Source organism: Mugil cephalus, chromosome 15, assembly GCF_022458985.1.
Source record: "Mugil cephalus isolate CIBA_MC_2020 chromosome 15, CIBA_Mcephalus_1.1, whole genome shotgun sequence".
Classification (NCBI taxonomy): domain Eukaryota; kingdom Metazoa; phylum Chordata; class Actinopteri; order Mugiliformes; family Mugilidae; genus Mugil; species Mugil cephalus.
In genome coordinates this window covers 2,772,614-2,793,422 of record NC_061784.1, presented here as the reverse complement: position 1 = coordinate 2,793,422, position 20,809 = coordinate 2,772,614, and the positions used below count along the sequence as shown (strand labels likewise).

Sequence of the window (20,809 nt, the reverse complement as noted above, 5' to 3'; positions counted from 1 at the left end):
AAGTTTTGAAAAGGTGCATATTATTTTTAGCAGCAGTAAATCCACTCAAGAAAGACATACCCATTTACAAATGTGCAGATGAAGAAGATGCATTCTGCTTGTTGAAAATATGAAGTACAGCATTTTCTCACCTATCAATGAACACATTATGCACATGAACATCATATTGATTTTATTTTATCGTGTGATCTTTCTTCACAGAGTTTAGAGTTAAAGTGACCAAAATATTACTCAGTGGTAAACGCTGCTGTAAGAACTGAGAATATGAGGCAATGAAGCCTGTGGAAAAAGTATGTGCGTCACCTAAATTACTGTTGAGCAAGTCCTAGGTAAATAAAATGTAATTTTCCCCATTAAAAACTCAGAAAACTTTGTAGCAGCTAGTTTATGGGGCTCTGCAGTAGACCCAGACACTAAAAGCAAATACTTATTGTTTGGTCCTACCTTGTGGTTTCACAATGTTTTTTTATGTAATTTCTGTACACAGACAAATTTCATCCAGTTTTTCAAAACAGATGAGGGATTTTGAGGAGGCAAACACACTATTGTAATAATTTCATGTTATGATTTTGACATGCTGGCCTTCCAATATAAAAACACTTTATTAGGAACGTGTTCTCTGTTGATATGCAGGAAGCGTGTGACATACGATTTAGATCATTTCCAACACTGTGAAAGACCCTGTCACACACACAAAACTGACCCAGTTCTTCATAATGCATCTTACCTATATAAAATAAAAGAGGATGTCCGTTGTATTGTCCTAAATGTAAGCAGAATTGCATTCAGGAACAGGACCATCAATAGATTCACTGCTGCTGAGATGAGGAAATGGATACTTGCTTATCTTTGGTTGCTCATTCCTGGTAAGGGATTCAACTGATTAGAGATTTTGTTATAAGTGCTACAGAACAAAAAAGTAAAGTTACTGATGAATGTGTACTGTTGAAATTCAATTGATTTGCACCCATTTTAGTGAGATGTTTTTCTGCCTCTTTAGCCATATATGGCAAACAGATGAGAAATATTTTTGTGAATGGACTATGTAAAGGTTCACTGCAGCATTCTTGAAAACAAATATTCAGAGTCTGTGTAACCCACCATCACACAGTGTATGTATCCTCGCGCTCTAACAAATGTGTTGAAGGTACTAGCTAGTGTTCTTCTTGTTAGACTTTGTTTCCGCATTGTAGCTTATCTTGTGTGATACGCTCACCTGTTGAATAATGGAACTGTGTCAAACTATTGGCAGACTCATGCACTTTGTCATCCATGTGTGTTCATGCTTGTGGAATTTGTGCTTCTGATCAAGGTAAATAAAATGGGCACCAGTAGAAGTTCTTGTAGAGGATTAAAGACTAGTGGCTCAATCGCTACATTTTCAAAAGAAATGTGCTACAGAGTACAGAAGGACTCCAGCATTACATAACAACAGCTCGCTGCACACAGGCATCAACGACACATTTGTGCAGAAACACTTAATTCAAATGCCAACAGCACTGGATAAAATTGTGTCAACTTAACAAGAGTGTTGATTACACGTGACATAATAAATTATACGTTTAGAAATAGGACAACATAAAATCTCAGAAAACAATCAAATGTCAACTATTGTTCATTTGAAGCTATGTAAAGATATGTTTATCCCCTGTTTAAAACAACAATTGTGATAGTGTTTTGATCATATTGGTCGCTGATTAACAAGGAAAGCCAGTCCTCTTGAAATGAAACTCATGACTGAGTCTGATTTCCTTGAGTTGTCCTTAGCTGCTTTTTCTTATAATTCTTATAACCATAAAAGTTTGAGAAAGATTATTGCTGTATGTTAATAAAATGATTAACTAGTAATGAATCAGTATTGGTTTGCATTATGCAAAGCTTCATTTGAAACACCACTGATATGATGGATTTAGAGGGTTAAAAGAGGCACACTAATAATTTCATGTTATGATTTTGAATTTACATGCCTTCAAATTTAAAAACACTTCATCGTAAACTTGTTCTCTGATGATATACAGAAAGTATTTGAGTTGTGATTTAGATGATTGCTGCTGCTGTGAAAGACTTCTCTTGTCAGCTAAGTTGATACTCACGCAGGAAGTGTGTTGTCAACTTCCCCTTGGACTATTTTCAGTGTCTTTGAGAGGGCTTACCCCGATGAGCTGAGGTTGCTCTCTATATAGCAGGCTTTGAGCAGCTTGACATTTGATCTGGGGAAATGTGGTGTTTACTTGATTTTACGCCTTTCCATTGAGCTTATACATTAGCATAGCATCGTTCTATCCACACAAACTATCAGAGCTGCCATTTTTATGGTTTAAGCAGTCAGGCTGAAGCTTTTCTCTTCTAGTCAGTCTGTTGTTTTACTGCTACATTTTCATTGTTTTCGCAGTTATTGCAGACAATTTATTTGACTGTGTGCTAGTGGTGCTGCTCCTCGAACATAACTGTACCCTTCCCCTTCTTTCACCTCATTCCTCTCATCCCACTCTCCGTACTGGACGTGGGTGAAGCTACCGCCTCTGTGTTGCCACCCACTCTTATCATTACATTATTCCCTTCTATACCATAATTCTCTTGCCTTGTAGTTTACGTCACGATTGCCCCTCTTTTGTGTCCTTATACATAACATGCTTCAGAATGTGTGCAGTATATTTATGTCATCTTGGAGCTCTGTGTAACTGCATTACATATGTGGTCATTTCTCAGTTTTACTGCTAAATATTTCCTATATATTTTCTGTGTGCGTGTGTATGTATATATATATATATATATATATATATGTATGTGTTATTTTTCACATAAATTCCTTGTCCTGAAGGCACAGCTAAGGAAAATCTTTCCCTAGTTGTTGAAAGCAGAAAACCCATCATTGGAAATGGATGAAAGCAGGATAGGTCATGGTGTACATTCTAAACCCAAAGCAGCAGTCTCACCACCCACACATCTTCTTAAAGCCATATTGAAATTGCATGAAAGTGGAACTGCTTGTCATTTCGCCTTGTCTCTTGGGGGAGGGGGGTTGCATAATTGAGTCAAAGCAACCTACTCATTATTAGTGTCAGTAAAATATGTGTACACGGAACTGAAACATAAAGTGAACAAATCAGAATAGATCAGAACATCTTTCTACATCTCATTGAGTATATTTAGTGTATCTGAGTGTCTGCTTCTGGCGTATGAAGTTCTGTGGATGGGGAGTGAGTGGGTGGACAGGAAGATTGAGTTTGGATGATTTGTATGGAAATATTGGCTTTAAATAGCGTTAATGTGCACTGTAGACATTATGATCCTGTTACCATGTATGATTCCTTCTCTACAGAGGCCCGTATGTTTTTTATATATATATATATATGTTTTTATGACAACGTTCTCGATGTAATCTCTGGATTTACAGCTATGCTCATTTTAATGAACAACACAATTTTGGAAATTAAAGTGCAAAAGACATCAAATCAGATCATTAGGGCTGGGTATCACTACTGATTTCCTGAACGGATTAAACTCCAATTGATTGAGAGATACACTTTAGTTTCAAAACAAATACTTGCTGAAATTTGTGATATTTCCATAGTATTTTACCTTGAATTGGTACGTTTTGCGTATGACTTTTGTCCTCATACTTGTTAAATCCAGAATGCTACTATGAAGTTGTATCTGCTGTCATATTTCATCATCTTGACATGTGGACTAATCTTGTTGTGCGAGATGCGAGATTTATGCCAAACCCGTCACTCTTGACTGCAATGAGAGAATTCAGAAAATGGCCCATTATGTGAATTGATATCCGGTCAAATGAAGCTTGATTTGAATCAGCGAATTGATCTTTTTAAACCCCGCCCTACAAATGATGCAGACAGACCTAGTTTTATGTTGTGTTTTCAACAGTGCCTTGTATTCAGACCTGTTTGAATTCTGCCTTTGTGCCAATAAAACAGCTGCCAGATTGCAGAAGATCCTGGAACAGGTGCAGCTTAGATGGATTTTAGTATTTAAGGTTGACTCTGAACTGAAGAAATATTAATGTAACAACATGAAATGCAACCTCCACTTAGGGCTGGCATTGAAGTGTAAATGTGGAGGACTCAAAGAAGAACAAAGCAAGCTTCACCCATTTAAAAACGAGTATAAATATGGTGTGCATTGAGTGTAATCTTTTTCGTTTTATCCATTAACCAAATAAAAAAACAAACAAACTGAATGTTTTTTTTTTTTAACAGGCAAACTTTTTTAAGATTGCAATTGCAAGAAAGGTCTTTCTGTATAGCAAGACATAAATTATGAATGCTCTGCTGTATCTGATCCTCTTGTGTCTGTCTGTTGTATGACAAATGAATGTGCCCCTGTCTCCCAAAGGATCCAGCAGGAATCTTTGAGCTTGTCGAGGTCGTTGGCAATGGGACATATGGACAGGTGTACAAGGTGAGCGACGTCATATCTGAATTAAGCACTTTGTCTATTAGAGATTGAAACATTGGACGTGAAAGTCGTCACTTACACTTAGCTCACTCCTATGTCAGTACATTTTCCAGCCATCAAGCTATTAAGTTTAAAGTGCTGGTGACAGAGAGATAAGAGACTCCAGTTAAGGAGAGCAGCAAAATGACATGAAGAAGCAATTATCCATGCTTAATATTTTAGAAATATGGAGCTTGAGGTTCTTTTTAAACTTCACTGAACAGTATTACAGTTATTCCAACTTGTTCTTTAATCAGGGCCGTCACGTGAAGACGGGCCAGCTGGCTGCCATCAAGGTGATGGATGTTACAGAGGAGGAAGAAGAGGAGATCAAAGCAGAAATCAACATGCTGAAAAAATACAGCCACCACCGCAACATAGCCACGTACTACGGTGCCTTTGTGAAAAAGAGTCCTCCAGGACACGATGACCAACTTTGGGTGTGTCTTCTCTTGTAGCTGGTCTGATGGTGTTATGACAGTAAGCCTCATTAAATCTACTTACTAAGATTGTGATTGTGTGAACACAGCTGGTGATGGAGTTTTGTGGGGCGGGATCAGTGACCGACCTGGTGAAAAACACCAAGGGCAGCTCTCTGAAGGAGGACTGGATTGCTTATATCTGCAGAGAGATCCTAAGGGTGAGTGATGAAGGTCACAGATGTCTTAACAGGCATGCAGCAGAGGGAAGTACTTACTGACCAATTTTAACTTCTTTGAACAGGGCCTTTCACACCTCCATGCCCACAAAGTCATCCACAGAGACATCAAGGGACAGAACGTGCTCCTAACAGAGAATGCAGAGGTCAAACTTGGTACGTTGAAGTTTGAATTATTAAAGTAGGTCTCTGTGCGATCATTTACAGTCTCACACCTTTTATCCTGTGATTACGTTGTTCCGCAGTTGATTTTGGAGTAAGTGCTCAGCTGGACAGGACCGTTGGGCGTAGGAACACCTTCATCGGCACACCCTACTGGATGGCACCTGAGGTCATTGCCTGTGACGAGAATCCTGACTCCACTTATGACTACAGGGTAACAGCTGCAGCACAGCCTTTGTGTGTGTCTAGTATGTTGTAAGAGAATATCAGGGATGAATACTGACTTGGTCACCTGTGTATTTTGCAGAGTGATATTTGGTCCTTGGGGATCACAGCCATTGAGATGGCGGAGGGAGCACCTCGTAAGTCTATTCACTGTTTTGCAGACTCATTTTACAAGTTTGTTGAAACATGCATGTCTATGTACCAATTTCTCGTCATCTCAAATCCCATCCTAAAAGACCTTATGAATGAGTCTGTCTTGCATATGCAGCCTTGTTGTCTGTGTGTTCAGATGGACAGCTGACTCACTGTAATCAAGGTAGTGTAGTCGTGAGCTGGCAGTTGGCCTGTGGAGGCTGATTGCACAAATCTTCCCGGCCTGCTTAGTGGGGAGATCTGTCTGCCTAGAGATTTGGTGTGAAACCACAGAATCAAAGACAATCTCACTGAAGTGTAGCAGCTAAATTGTTTGGAGAAGATGGTGAAGGAAAATTTGCGTTGATGGCGTATGTATGCAGTGTGTTACCACATTTCTTCACTCCACCTCAAATCTCAATTTAAGTAAATTAGTAGGTAGGTGCCATTTTACTAATTCTTCATTCTTCCGTTTTGTGAAAAAATACATGTTCATGTGTAATGTATGATATCTGGAGAGGAGCTTTAATCCTTAAATTTTTGGGGCATAGTTTTCTTTTTTTAGTCAAAATAAATTTGTGTCAACATCCCATGGAAAGAAAGGCTTTATTCACATTGCTGATGGAGACTGCAGAGGTCCTATAGATCACGTTGCTGCTTCTGTGAATGACATATAGGGCGTACAGGCCAACCGCCAAGCTGCTTGGTGTTGATGTGCCATTATAAATTATGCAATGTGTACTTACTCACTCCATCAGAAGACTACTTCCACTAATAAAATTACTTATGTCTTATTATTAGATTAGCTGTTTGGTAGTAGTGTTAAAATATTCATTAAGTTATGATAGAAAATATCGGATGGTACCTTCAAAATGCACTTATTACTCTTTAAATAATTTTAAATGTATACTTTATGCTTTATTTAATTTTGCTTAATGGGATAAGAGATGTCCTGACACCACATTAAGGTTGGATAACCTGATAAATCCTATGAAAATATCATTTTTATTTTGTTGATTAATCAGCAATGAAAATGATCATTAGCTTTAACCTTGTTGTTTTATTCTTGCATATTAATATCAGTTGTAAGATTTCTAAAAACACCAATTGTTATTTTCAGTCTGTATTTTATCCCTTAGAATATTTGTACTGATCCCATGACCTACATTTGCTGAGACTGAATCTGTTAGTCGCCAGTAGCTTACTTTTCCTATTGAGCAACATATGAATTATTGAGCATCTTTTGGCACACTTTTTAGAATTCTGTTCACTTGCTTTGTTAACAGACACCTAAGTGTACCTTGGTTTATTTAAGGTATACTTAAAAGAAAATAAGAGCTGTCAGGACACTGACTAAAAGGTAGATATTTACATATAGAAATCTTGAACTGTCTTGTCTGAAAGCCTAAACAAACAAAACAATTCACTGCAGGTATGTAATTAAGTAGTAGATGAGACCCCAATAAACCTATTCCTCTGACGGGTTAATAACAAAACTTCCAACAACCTATCAGTGGGTGCTCAATTCCTTAAGTCAATGCATGTTGCACGAAACACACATCATCAGTTTAACTGTAATTCTTGTCATTTACTGGGGCCCTTAAAATGGTGAAATATATTTTCCCCTTGCCTTTGGCTGTCTTAGTCACATTGCATATGTCCAAAAGACCGAGTACAAAAGCTTATTTACTGTGAAACTAAAGCTAACCAGTCAGGTTTAGCTTCCTACCTACGCTGGGAACACAATGACTCACAGTCCTTGCTCTTACATTCAATATAACAATAAGCCCGAGGCACCGGGAAAGATTGGATAACAGCAGCTATAACCATGTTGGAGGATAGAAAAAAAAAAGTGTGTAATGGTGGCTAGCATTATTTACAAACTACCATGTGTGGGAATAGATGATAGTTTCTCTAACATTAAATGCGTTTTCCTTTGTACTGCAGCTCTCAGCATGGGCATGGGGATTTAACTCTTATAATCCCCTTTATTCCTGCAGCCTTGTGTGACATGCACCCGATGAGAGCCCTCTTCCTGATTCCCAGGAATCCCCCTCCAAAACTCAAGTCCAAGAAATGGTGAGTTAGCAATCATCTTACTGTCCACTTGAATTGCTAGAAGACATTTAACAGACGGCTTTCATACTTATTAAAACAACACATATTTCTTGTGAAATTATACAGAGACATTTGTATATAGTTTAACACAGAATCAAAAAGCAGATGATCTCATCATGGAATGTGTAAATTGCAGTTAAACATTCAAATTTTCATTAAAGCTTTACTTTCCATTAAGTTGAAGTAATTCTCCAATTATTCATTACCTTAATCCAGAAAATGAATGTTATCTAACAAATTTGGGGAAAAATAGGTCACAGCAGGAGCCATATTTGCGTGCGGGGTAGTAGTGGAGTTATTTTACTAATCAGGTTACACCAGTACAACAATGACTAGGATAATGTCATATAAAACGCAGCTAATGAGAGCAGAGCAGAATGAGAAATATTCAGATTTTACAAGAAGTTGGAGGAATATTTGTAGATTCTCGAGGTGGATGTTTTATTTCAGTTTACTCTGGGCCCTTCACTAAGATCCCAGTGTGTAAAGGTTCATGTGTTGAGGCAGAAGGTTGATCATCATTTTTGTCACTGATTCACAAGATCCTGTAGATATTTAAACTAATTTATCACGTTCTGTTTCCTACCCTGTGCTTTTTTTTTGCTCCCATTACTTTCCCTACTACTCTTTAATGGACCCACTTAGGGAGTTCATAGTCCCACCACATTCAGGATGAATGAATCTTCCACTTTCATAGCTTTCATAGCTGTCATTTACTGTTATACAGTAAAGACGTCAGTAGGGGCTTGACCCAATTACATGGTCAATGGAATTTAATTATTATACATTGAATTCCATTGGTAACTAACTATATAGAGTTACAATGCAATAAATATTATTATTATTTATTTTATTTTGTTATTTTTTGATTCTGTTACATTATTTGATCATGTAGCAAAACTAAGCTGGTGATTTCTCAGATTGATAATGAAAACTGAATCATCTCTCCTAGGACATTGCACAATTTCACTCAAGAGCAATGTCTTTTTGCTGGAGTACTGATGCACATGAAAATGCTGAATGTGTGAAGGTTGCCAAAAACCTTGTTTCACTTAAATTTCCGGGTCGTTGGATCAGGATTCTGGTCCCTGCCTCCCCATGTCCCTCTCAAGTTTATTATCCTCTAACCATCCCCTTCCTAACAGGTCCAAGAAGTTTATTGACTTTATAGAGGGCTGTCTTGTGAAGACATATCCCAGCCGGCCGTCCACAGAGCAGCTGCTCAAGCATTCTTTCATCAGGGACCAGCCCACTGAACGCCAGGTCCGAATTCAGCTCAAAGACCATATTGACCGTACGCGTAAGAAAAGGGGAGAGAAAGGTAAGGATTTAAAGGCTGTAACAAATGCCACATTTTTAGACCACTGACAGTGATCTGCTGAAGTATACTGTAAGCTTGTATGCCACAGTATCTGTTCATAATACTCTATATCGTGTTTTCTTTGTAGAGGAGACAGAGTATGAATACAGTGGTAGTGATGAAGATGATGAAAATCGTGGGGATGACAGAGAGTCAAGGTAATTGCAATTTATCTCTGTCCGGGCAATGTGAATCTTCCACTTGTGCCAATCATTCACCTGTCTTCAATTTTGGTCATCAGTTCAATCCTCAACGTGCCCGGTGAGTCCACCCTGCGGCGAGACTTCCAGCGGCTACAGCAGGAGAACAAAGAGCGCTCAGAGGCTCACAAGAGGCAGCAGGCCCAACTGGCGGCTCAGCGCCGGGACCCTGAGGAACACAAGAGGCAACTGCTGCATGACCGACAGAAACGCATTGAAGAGCAGAAGGAACAGCGTCGTCGACTCGAAGAGGTAAGGGGTTATGTTTAGGGAGTTAACCGTCATGAAAAATACTCACTTAATAAGAGACAGCTCACAGGTTTTGTATAAACTGGATAAAGGTGATACATCCACGCTTGGTAGAAATGGTAGATACATCGTTGAACTTGACAACCAACGTAATGGTTTCTCCTTGGTTCAGTTCTTGGTTCTAGTTTCAAACTTGTCACACAGACATGCCTCTGGTATCAGTCTTCACCCTTCACCCTCTTACTGTCATTTAAGCCCAAACAGACAAAGGAAGCCTACTGTATTTTTCATTAATTGAATTCATTTTAACATTATTTATGTCTTGAGATTATATTAGTAAAGTGTAAACAACAGGTGTACACATTCATAAAAATGCCACATGGTGCACTTGGTACACATGGTACACCCTATGTTTTGACAATAAACATTTTGTTGTCAGGTGTTTGTGATTTATTTGAGCAAATCTGATCAGTAGCATACTGCACTTAGTACCACAACAGATTCCTCATTCTATAATCATTTTACTCTTGTACAATTTACCCGTAGTGAACATCATTGTACATTATATATTATACGTTATTTATTATAAGTCTGTACGTTTTAAATTGAAAGCAAAACTACTAAGCAATGAAGATAAGAGTTTTGTCACCTATCCCACTTCTCTTCATTCACTCTCTTTTATTTGCTCTTTATCAAGTCCATGATCTTGACACCAGCGTTTTCATTGCCACTCCTTGCTTCTTTCTGAAATGCAAAACATTTATGTTTCACTTTCATTGTCTATGAACGTAAGTAATGAAATATAAAAACATGAAAGCATGATATACTTTGCACAGCTTAGGTTTTGAGGTTTGTAAAAGGAGACCTAGGCACTACATACAGAACATACCTGTACTCTGTACCATTGCCAACACATTCCTATCTCCAATTCAAAGGCCTCATGACTAAATATCCAAGTACTGATCAAAGGATCAGGTCACCTACTCTGACAAGTGTGTCTTCATACAGTTTTGTTCACTGTCATTCATAGTTACATAAAGGAACAACAGTAGGAAATGAAGATTATTTGAAGTGGGAGCCCAGCTCATAGACCTGGGCAGTATCTGTGATCTTTTCATCTCTTCACATTGTACTCAATATCCAGCTGTAGTACCTCACAGTACCAAACATGAAGCAAATGATTATTATCACATGTTGGTAATCTCAGACCTGGCTTGTCTTTATATGTTTTATTTTAAGGCCTTCACCCACAACATTTCTGGACAGAAAAATCTTTATTGTTGATTTTTCGTTGTCATTATTAAGTATATATGCAAATACAAATATTGGGTAAATATTGTGGCAGTTGAGAGAAAGTGTGACATATCCGCTGCATCACCCACTGTTACCATTTTCTAAAATCATGTCTGACATTACCTTTTGGCAAGTATACTGCTTAAGAGTTTGAAAGACATACCTATGTTACCTTGGGTTAGTTACTGTGCAATCTTTTAGGAGTTATGTGGGATTTGAATAAGGCACGCATAATTGCACCTGGTTGCTATAAATATCTTGCAGTAGTTTACCTGCATTAAGGAGGTATTGTCCTAATCTCCCTTTACCTTCCCAACGATCTTATCTGCTTCTCTTCTCTGCCCTGCAATCCTGCTCCCTTTACTCCCTAGATACAACTCTTCTGCAGGGGAAAATTTGCTTATATGCAGGTAAAATCGTCTGTGCAGCCAGAGCCTCTCTGCTCATTTCTCTTTTCCCTGTCACTCTTCTCTCCCAGCAACAGAGGAAAGAGCGAGATATGGTGAGGCAGCAAGAAAAGGGTCCCCATCGGAGACTTGACGATATGAGACGCGAGGAAGATAGAAGGCTGGCAGAGAGGGAGCAGGTAACCAACCACAGGAGGCGTGGGGCTGTAATCATCCAATCGGTGTGAAGTGTGGGTGTGTCCAACACCAACACTGTGCAAGTTGCTCTGGTAGTGAAAATCCATGAGTAGGTTGCCATAGCAGCAAGGGTCTAAATTAGTGTATTTACTCAGAGATGAGTTTTCTGTGGGTGCGCTCTCTGCATCGCTTATGCTCTGCTTCCAGTCTACCCTCAGAAAAACAAGAGTCTGGCGTCATAGCACCATAACCTAATAGGGCCAAATACATATTTTATATCTGGCTTCAGTCACAGTATACTTCTATATGTTTTAATCATTCTAAATCTAGTGATTTATCACAACCTGATGATGGTGTTGTTTTGTTTGAAGGAATACTACTTTTACAGTTATTACTGCATGAGAGAAACATTTCTATTCCTGGAATGACATTACATAACTCTTATCTGCTTCTTAACACTTATCATTCCTGCCTCCTCACTTTTCCTCAGGAGTTCATCAGACATAAGTTAGAGGAAGAGCAGCGGCAGTTAGAAATCCTTCAGCAGCAGTTGCTTCAGGAGCAGGCACTGCTTATGGTAATTAGTACTTACTACTCATTAATCATTTTTTATTTTGACTACAGAGGTTTCCATCTTCACCTCTTAGTTACAATACCTCATCAATAAAGGAGGTTAAGTGATCAGCACTGACTTATATTTCACCAATCAAGATGGCTTACTTCTGTTCTCATAAATCAAGCACTGCAGTGTTTATAAACATGCAATGACCTACATTTGTGGGGCAGTTCCGAGAGTATAAGTATCTTACTTACATTATATAGTAAAATTGCCACATTCCTGACATTATTGTTTTAGCTCCCTCCTGTGGAACGTAGGAGTTGGCTGTAATAAGAATTGAACTCTTTGTTCAGGTTGAGTAGAAGGAGGAATAATCCAGACCTAAAGTATAAACTGTATGTTGGAGGCAGCTGAGACTATTTTTCACATAACCCTCCAAAGATATACAACATTTTTGTCTTTATACATGTTTTAATAAGGACCAGAGCATGGACTCATCCACAGAATACTGCCCCCACTGCAGTTTTAGGGGGTCAGTGCAATTAACAGAAGATGATGTGTTCAGCAAACTCTTAGGAACAGTCCTCACAGCCGGAGCAATGTTCAGTGTATGCACCTCGTAACCAACTTTCTTTATAGCACTATTTTTGTATTTGTCTTGGAACACAGCATCCAGTTGTCCTCATAGAGCGTTTTCTACACAATAGATTCTATTCTAATAGATTTCTACACAGCCCTTACAAGTGTTGGTTCATAATTGTAGACATACAGTACATCAGCTCCCTGCGCTATTTTAGTTCTATCTGCAATTGCAAACAAAACACTTTCTGAAGCTATTTCAAAATAAGATGGTTTTCTGTTATGCATTTCATTACACAGTGAAGGGGTTAGCTGGCAAAATATCCGTCAATGGGCAACACTCAGTAGGAAATACTGGACAGCTTTGACTGACAGGTGCAGAAAATTAGTTACAGCTCATTAATAGCACTGAATAGAACAGATGTTATTCTCCATTCTGGAACAAGTATATTTAAGTGTAGTGATACATTTAAAACACCCCTTTTTGGGTGAGTACAACATATATTTAACTATGGAAGGTGTTTTTCAGTATTTGCATCTAAGCTGTTAGATATTATCCAAGTCATGGTACTTCAGTTTTATACAATATTTACATCTACATCTACACCTGGATGACTGAGAACCTTCACAAACGTATTGTATAAAATGTAACTTTATACCAGGCACTTGATCTAATTTCGGTGTTTTATAAAAGAAGTGCAGTGCAGCCTATATTGTGGTGACTCATGGCTCTCATTTTCATCTCAGAAGCTTTGACGTTTCTGTTTTTCCTTGCTTCTTTATGAATGCAGTGGCAGTATGCTTGGTGGCCCATGCCTACATCTCACAATGAAAAAACCAATAAGTCAACTGACTCATTTTCACACTGTCTATATTGAACACAAACCTCAAGTTACAGACATGATCAATATTCTCTTCATGTGGTTAGGTAATTGAGTGCTGTACTGAAATAGGAGTACTTCTGTATCACACAGCCCAAAACATTTATCATTTGACATCTACAATGCAAACCTCTACCTTTAGTTGAAAACTCATATTTTGCAGATGTGCTTATGAATGGTCTGGCCTGTCTGTTGAGTGCATTGTTAGGGAAGCAACATCTTGACTATAGTGTGTTTTTTTTTGCCCAGGAGTATAAGCGCAAGCAGCTGGAGGAGCAGCGTCAGTCAGAGCGGCTGCAGAGGCAGCTGCAGCAGGAGCATGCCTACCTGGTGTCTTTGCAACAACAACAGCAAGAAAAGAAGCCCCAGCTTTACCACTACAATAAAAACCTGGAGCCTAACAACAAACCCACTTGGGCCCGTGAGGTAGAAATTTCACCCACATCTGAAGCATTACACTCCACAGTCAAACTATTGCACCGTACAGAGTAAATCCCTCCTTTCCTTTTCCAGGTGGAGGAGCGAAGTAAGCTCAACAGACAGGGTTCACCTAAAATCTGTACCACCGTCTCTGACACTGCCATCCAGTCACGCTCCGACTCAATCAGTCAGTCAGGAGTGGTCCAGTCTGCACAGACTCCACCAATGCAGAGGCCAGTCGAACCCCAAGGGGGGCAGGGCAAGGTGGGTTTAAGATGCTGTTCATTATAACAACAAAACATACAACTGCTTATGCCTTTCTGTTTCTGAACCTTGAACTTCTTTATCCTTAACTGTCGATACCTCCTTATTTATGCCCTCTTTTTCTTCTTTTCCTCCTTTTTTTTCCTCCTGTTAACTGTTTCTACGTGTTACAAATTCACCTTGAAACTCAAACACAACAATGCATTCTTCAACACTTCGACCTTCTTCTCCGGCTGTCTTATGCACTCATTCCTTCTGCTCGGCTACTCCCCCTTTCTGGTGTGCTGCTGCTGCTGCCGCTGCTGCTGCTCCTGTGCAGTTCCAGATGGCTCACTTGGTCCCTCTGAAGCCTTATGCTGCACCTGTCCCTCGCTCCCAGTCCCTCTGTGACCAGCCCACTAAGACCATGTCCGCCTTCCCCACCCAGGATCCCTCCCTCACCCCCACACCCCGCCCCATGCACTCTAGAGAGCTGGTACGCCAGAACTCAGACCCAACCTCTGAAACCCCGGGTCCACAGGCACATCAAATCCGAGAGGATCGTGGCCCCTGGATCCGCCTGCCAGATGTAGAACTCCCACCCAAGGTCAGATTCAGTGGATGGTTTAGACTCGGCAGTAGGTGTACAACTCAAAAGAGAACCCCAGTTCGCACTTTTTCCTCAACTCTCTTATCTACAAATAAGGGTCATGTCAGTTGGACTACAGTTTGTCATTTAAAGGTTTCCCTTTTAAGAAATAAAACCCTGCCCTCACACAGTTACTTCCATCTCATTAAAACTGTTGACCGGTTGAGTGTTAGAATTACGTGCATTACTACATAAATTCACAGAGGTGTGGCTTGGACCACATGTCCATATACATGGCATCTGGAAAAGTAGTGTTATAGCTCATTAAGTGTTGTATTATGATTATATGAAAAACATCTTCATTTTCTTTCTACTGGTAAATGTGACAATATGATGTTTCTGTCCTCAGATTCCCCAGAGGACAGCCTCCATTGCCACAGCTCTTAACACCAACTTAACCTCTGGCATTAGGCATCCAGTAAGAGCCAGGTAATCAATACCTCTTAGATCAGATATTTTCCTCAATTAGAGTCTTTTTAAATGGTGGTAAGTTGTAATGACAACTTGAGATAACTGATTTGTATCCTCATTCTATCCTCGTGGCAGTAATCCAGATCTCAGCCGCAATGATCGCTGGGAGAGAGGAGACAGTATGAGCATCATATCCAATCTACCCCAGACTGGCTCTCTAGAGAGGCATCGTATTCTCAGTGAGTCCCTGCCTCCCCATTGCCATTTTTTCAGCCGATTCTTTGCAGCCTGATAACAGAGTTATAACTAGACTCTACCAATTTGTTTTATTTTTAGGTTCCTCTAAAATGGATTCACCCATTCTCTCTCATGACAGTCGTCATAAGCCGGGGGAGTCTCGAACCTCCTCCCGTCCTGGACGCCCTGCTGTAAGTGGTGCTTTCAGACAAAACTTACATTGGCTGTCTTTCACTAGCCCCTCCTTGGAAAATGTACTGAATGAGTCTGTGTCTCATACAAGCTGTTAAAAGTATAGAAATAACTAAATTGGTAATCTTAGCTTGATCTTAAATGCACCTGCTATCTAAATAGACTTCTAGTATACTAACTAAAGATTTTCTCTGTACATTAGCACTTCAGGCTCTACTCATGTATCTCCTTTTCTCAAATCCCTGTTTGTTGACTTTACATCAAATATGCAGAGTTACAAAAGAGCTATAGGGGAGGTTAGTATCACTGTGTCTTCCTGTGTTGTACGATGCTCATTGTTCATGCATGAGCTTGTATTTGCGTTCATTAGCTGTACAATATTCATACAGATAGGCATGCTCTGCACTATCGGGTAAATCATTTCCCGTGTTTGAATGAAATTCCTTTCCTTATATAACAGCCTTTTTAATGTATTTGCATTTATTCTGTTGCTGTTTGCCTCGTAACCATTCCAAGTAGCTTACCGATGGATTGCTGAACTCCTCTTCATAATGCCCCCCTCATCTTCTGTTGTGTTTGGGTTGTCTTTATGTCAGTCTGCATACATTAGTCCTGCCTTATTTTGCTTCTTTGTTCTGCTTATAAATCATGTTTAAGGTACATTTTAAATTAATTCCTAAAGTAAGCGTTGGTGGATGTGTGTGCAGGACCATGGCCTTTTTGCCAAGGAACGTGCTGAGGAGCCACCAAGGCCCCCGGTCAAGGCCAATGATTATTCCTCGTCTTCAGAGAGCAGCGAGAGTAGTGAAGAAAGTGAGAGTGGCGAGGGAGCAGAGGAGGAAGAAAGCCCCACAGATCGGTAACACCAACAAATACTGACAGTTCAGGAAGAAACAAAATGTTTTTTGCATCCGTATTATTTTGAAATATAGAATTCAGTGTTTCTGTCGAATGTCCACATTTCCCTTATAAAGCTGACAGTCTTTGCTTAGTCCTTGATTCTTTTCCTTCAGCCACAGGGACGCAGACACTGATTCAGTCAACACCATGGTTGTTCATGAAGATGAGGGCGAGGGGGTAGAAGGAGAGCAAGCTGGAGGCTATGGGGATCAGACCATGTTGGTGCAGAGAGTAAGTCATCTTTCTGTTATGATGCCTAAAATGCATTGGAGCTTCATTGGGAAATTAACAAACATGAGGATTAAAAAGCAGCAAGAGAAGGGTACTTGGTCCACGTTGTTCCCATCAACTCATCAGAGACAGTATGTTATGTTTCCTACACATGTTTAATAAGGTACTTCTAAAGTCTTATAGCATCTTCTAGCCACAGCTTATTTATTCTCATGTGTAGTTGGTGACTTTCGGGCCATTTTTTATTTTTTTTATTTCATACATTGCCTGAAGCCACCTTTATGCCAACTGCAGTTAGCTTGGCAGACATCTCAGTATTTGCAGAGACAGCCATATGACATCATACCTCCGTCGGTGGCTCATAATGAGTTGAATGTGAGAAGTGTCACCTTTGCTAAAGTGCAATAGTTGCACACAGAAGAAGAATTTTGATTACTTTCACTCATAAAGTGAAATATGCTTTCTGCTTTTAAAGCAAGTTTTCTGACAAGTCTCACTGACGCTGCAGCACTCAACACATTAGAACAGTAAAAGCTGTAGCTTTAGACTAGAATGGCCTGTAAATAATGTCAAGGACTCATTTCATGATGTTGTACAAATGAGTCTTCACAGTTTCCTCCTCCTTCCCTTGGTTTGCATAAGATATGGTTATAGAAAATTAGAAAGTGTAGCTTCCAAATAGCTTCATAAAGTAGACCCTGATTTAATCTGGATCTTTCTTAGAGATCATCATATATGTACAGTTTGTGAAAAGCATACATTTAATACTATCAAAAACTGAGAACGCAGCAGGGCAGCCTAGATCTATGTCTGACGCGTCATTATGTGCCATTACGTGTTTGTGTTCATATGTGTGTGTGTGTGTGTGTGTGTGTGTGTTTATTTTACCTGAAGACCCCAGAGAAGCGGAGCCATAATGGATACACTAACTTGCCAGATGTGGTGCAGCCCTCTCACTCCCCCACTGATTCAGCGACTCACTCCTCCCCTGGGAAGGACTCTGTTTATGATGTAAGTTTTGCTGATGCTAAGTATATCAGTCCTAAATTCCTAGTTTATTTTTATGTGTTCCATTTCGCCATCATTTGAGCCTTGAAGGGCCACCCATAACAGATCAGATAGTCACTTCAGTTTGTTAGTGCACTATCATCATCCTATAATGGTCTTGATGTCACAAAATCAATCTTTAATGTTTAGTTATACAATATAAAATCTCCATAGACACGATGTTTGCTCAAGCACTGTCTAACTCATCTACTCTCTCTGCTCCTTCAGTATCAGTCCAGAGGTTTGGTTAAAGCATCTGGCAAGTCTTCCTTTACCACCTTTGTTGATCTGGGAATGTACCAGTCACCAGGAGGTACAGAGGATAACATGTCCATCAGCGGTAAGTCAGAAGCTTTGCAAATGTCCAGTAGCCTCTCCTTGCAATTCTAGTAACGAGGAAGCTACACCTGAAATCAAAAGTATTGACTACTTTTGGTGCTATTACAACATAGGTTTTAGGACAATGCCCCTTATTAACAGAATATAATTAAAAGCAACAAACTATAACTTGTCTTGGTGGAACCTGTTGAATTAATTAGCTGTCAAATGATTAAAAATTTTAATAAGATTAATCACAGGGTTGCTGTGGATTAATTTTGATTAATCACAATTAAATTTCATTCATTTTTAATCTATATCAATCGCGTTTCATTTTGCTTGGGCAAACAGACTCAAGAAAGAAGGAAATATGACTGTTTCAACAAAACAACGTGAAGCAACTTTTTGTCTCCTTTTTTAAACCAACATTTCTTCACATTAATGTGGCCTTGTTCCTCCTCTTTGAGCAGCTAAGATGAGCTAACTTGTTGACATTGTCCGAGAGGAGAGCTGACTGCTTCTTTTTTAACAACAGTCTCACAGTGAACAGTGGTTGCAGGAGTGGCCAGATATTTAAAGTCAGCATTGCCAGCTTGTCTTTATCTCGATTTGCCTCAAGCTGAAATGCTAGCATAATCCCAGACTAATGTATGCACCAAGTTAATGCGGTATTGTAAAGTGGAAGTGCTTTGGTAAAGAGAAAACCCCTGGATCAACTGCACATTTGAACATGTACAGCATTAACTCTACTGGGACAAACTGTCTGAAAAGCGTTGCCGGAGACATTCAGAGTCACTCTGCTGCATATGGGTTAATTGCGTTAAAAATTTGAATGAGATAAATCATGATGATGGATTAATCCATGTTAACATGTTAAATTTGACAACCCTATAATTAATACCTTCCCCTTGGTGCCTCTTCGTATAGGCTCCAGGTTTGAGCAGCTGAAGATGGAGGTCAGGAAAGGATCCATGGTGAATGTCAATCCCACCAACACACGGCCCCCCAATGACACACCTGAGATCCGCAAGTACAAGAAGAGGTTCAACTCAGAGATCCTGTGTGCTGCACTCTGGGGTGAGAACAAGTTCAGTGCTAAAAATGATTAAGGTGGATGGTTAGCTTCAGCTCACTGATCATTAATTATTAATTAATTATGCTATATATACATTTGGAAATATGGTCAGTTGGATTATTGGATGTGCTGCACATCTATTAGTTAGTTAGTTTTTTAACTTTTTATCTCTAGCTTTTTCAAGCACACTGGTGGCAAACATGATTGAAACTGAAAACATTTAACTAAGAAATTAAATGTGTGCTGGTGTTGCACTTTTAATTCCGTCACTGTGACATTAAGAATTTGAGAGAGTGAATGAGAGTAGTAGTGTGCCATGTGATGACTCTTTTTATGTACAAAAGGAAAACATTTTCAGCACAGTTTTATTTGTATTTGACAAACTCAATCTGCAATTGCAATGGGAAATATAAGCACGGTAGACAAGAGAGTTACAACACAGGTGTCCTGCAGAACTGTTTTTAGCTGTGACTTGTAGAGAGACAGAAATTTCAATTATTCTATTCAAAAAAATATCTGTTTATTCTTGCATGTGTGTGTCCCCAGGTGTGAACCTGTTGGTAGGCACAGAGAACGGTTTGAAGCTTCTGGACCGTAGTGGTCAGGGCAAGGTTTACCCCCTCATCAACTCCCGCAGATTCCAACAGATGGACGTCCTGGAAGGCCTCAACCTGCTCATCACCATATCAGGTCAGAACTGTGGCTCACTGCCAGTCTGCTCTCACTACAGTTGGTTAAGGCTGACTGTGCTTTTTGGCATAAGATGACTCTCTGTAAAGGGATCCCAGATATTGGAAGCCAAATTGGGCGGATATTTTCAAAGCAATAATTTCATTTCGTATTTTTAACTTGGCAGGATACAGTATGGTAGAGTTAATATAGATGAAAACAATATTGTTGATATTTTCGTCAGATGTAGTAAGATCTGGTAATATTGTATGTCTCCTCATTTGTCTCTCAAGGCAAGAAAAACAAAGTGCGTGTTTACTATCTGGCGTGGCTGAGGAATAAAATACTCCACAATGACCCTGAGGTGGAAAAGAAGCAAGGCTGGACCACTGTGGGGGAAATGGAGGGTTGTGTACACTACAAAGTCGGTGAGTGACAGATAGTCGCTATTTATTGCTGCTGTCTATTCCACTCCATACAAATTCTGATGAATGCATTTGGCATAGTGAATTATTGATCACTAGTGTCTAATACCAGATGGCCTTTGTGGTTGTTCTGTGTAGTGAAATATGAGAGGATAAAGTTCCTGGTGATTGCTTTGAAGAATGCGGTGGAAGTTTATGCTTGGGCGCCCAAACCCTATCATAAATTCATGGCCTTCAAGGTAAGTCTCCCTTTTCCTATGAGCGGGGTCAGTTATATGGGATCAGTCTACATCAAGAGCATTCAAGTTTATCGTCTACTCACTCTCCTTTCTCTTCCCCTGTGCCCCTTTACACTAGTCTTTTGCGGACCTGCCACACAGGCCCGTCCTTGTGGACCTGACAGTGGAGGAAGGTCAGAGGTTGAAGGTTATCTATGGTTCATGTGCTGGCTTCCACGCTATTGACGTGGACTCTGGAAACAATTATGACATTTACATCCCTGTTCATGTAAGTGGGGCAACTGTCAGATAGCAG

At 39.7% G+C, this 20,809-nt stretch overlaps 1 protein-coding gene across 3 annotated transcripts in view; it reads left to right on the top strand.

The window, feature by feature from the left end:
• Positions 1-20,809, top strand: part of mink1 (misshapen-like kinase 1) — a 29,118-nt gene that overhangs the window by 2,035 nt on the left and 6,274 nt on the right. The window contains exons 2-29 of one of the 3 annotated variants that reach the window (XM_047607168.1): positions 4,357-4,422; positions 4,716-4,898; positions 4,988-5,098; positions 5,182-5,272; positions 5,362-5,492; positions 5,586-5,640; positions 7,636-7,714; positions 8,899-9,074; positions 9,202-9,271; positions 9,355-9,565; positions 11,334-11,441; positions 11,930-12,016; positions 13,708-13,884; positions 13,972-14,142; positions 14,462-14,728; positions 15,120-15,199; positions 15,317-15,420; positions 15,518-15,609; positions 15,883-15,906; positions 16,318-16,469; positions 16,624-16,741; positions 17,636-17,752; positions 18,017-18,128; positions 19,034-19,183; positions 19,728-19,871; positions 20,144-20,278; positions 20,414-20,514; positions 20,633-20,782. In XM_047607168.1, the coding sequence (XP_047463124.1) occupies positions 4,357-4,422; positions 4,716-4,898; positions 4,988-5,098; positions 5,182-5,272; positions 5,362-5,492; positions 5,586-5,640; positions 7,636-7,714; positions 8,899-9,074; positions 9,202-9,271; positions 9,355-9,565; positions 11,334-11,441; positions 11,930-12,016; positions 13,708-13,884; positions 13,972-14,142; positions 14,462-14,728; positions 15,120-15,199; positions 15,317-15,420; positions 15,518-15,609; positions 15,883-15,906; positions 16,318-16,469; positions 16,624-16,741; positions 17,636-17,752; positions 18,017-18,128; positions 19,034-19,183; positions 19,728-19,871; positions 20,144-20,278; positions 20,414-20,514; positions 20,633-20,782 (3,462 nt within the window). The remainder of the gene's footprint in view (positions 1-4,356; positions 4,423-4,715; positions 4,899-4,987; positions 5,099-5,181; positions 5,273-5,361; positions 5,493-5,585; positions 5,641-7,635; positions 7,715-8,898; positions 9,075-9,201; positions 9,272-9,354; positions 9,566-11,333; positions 11,442-11,929; positions 12,017-13,707; positions 13,885-13,971; positions 14,143-14,461; positions 14,729-15,119; positions 15,200-15,316; positions 15,421-15,517; positions 15,610-15,882; positions 15,907-16,317; positions 16,470-16,623; positions 16,742-17,635; positions 17,753-18,016; positions 18,129-19,033; positions 19,184-19,727; positions 19,872-20,143; positions 20,279-20,413; positions 20,515-20,632; positions 20,783-20,809) is intronic. The other 2 variants (XM_047607169.1, XM_047607170.1) reach the window with 2 other exon arrangements.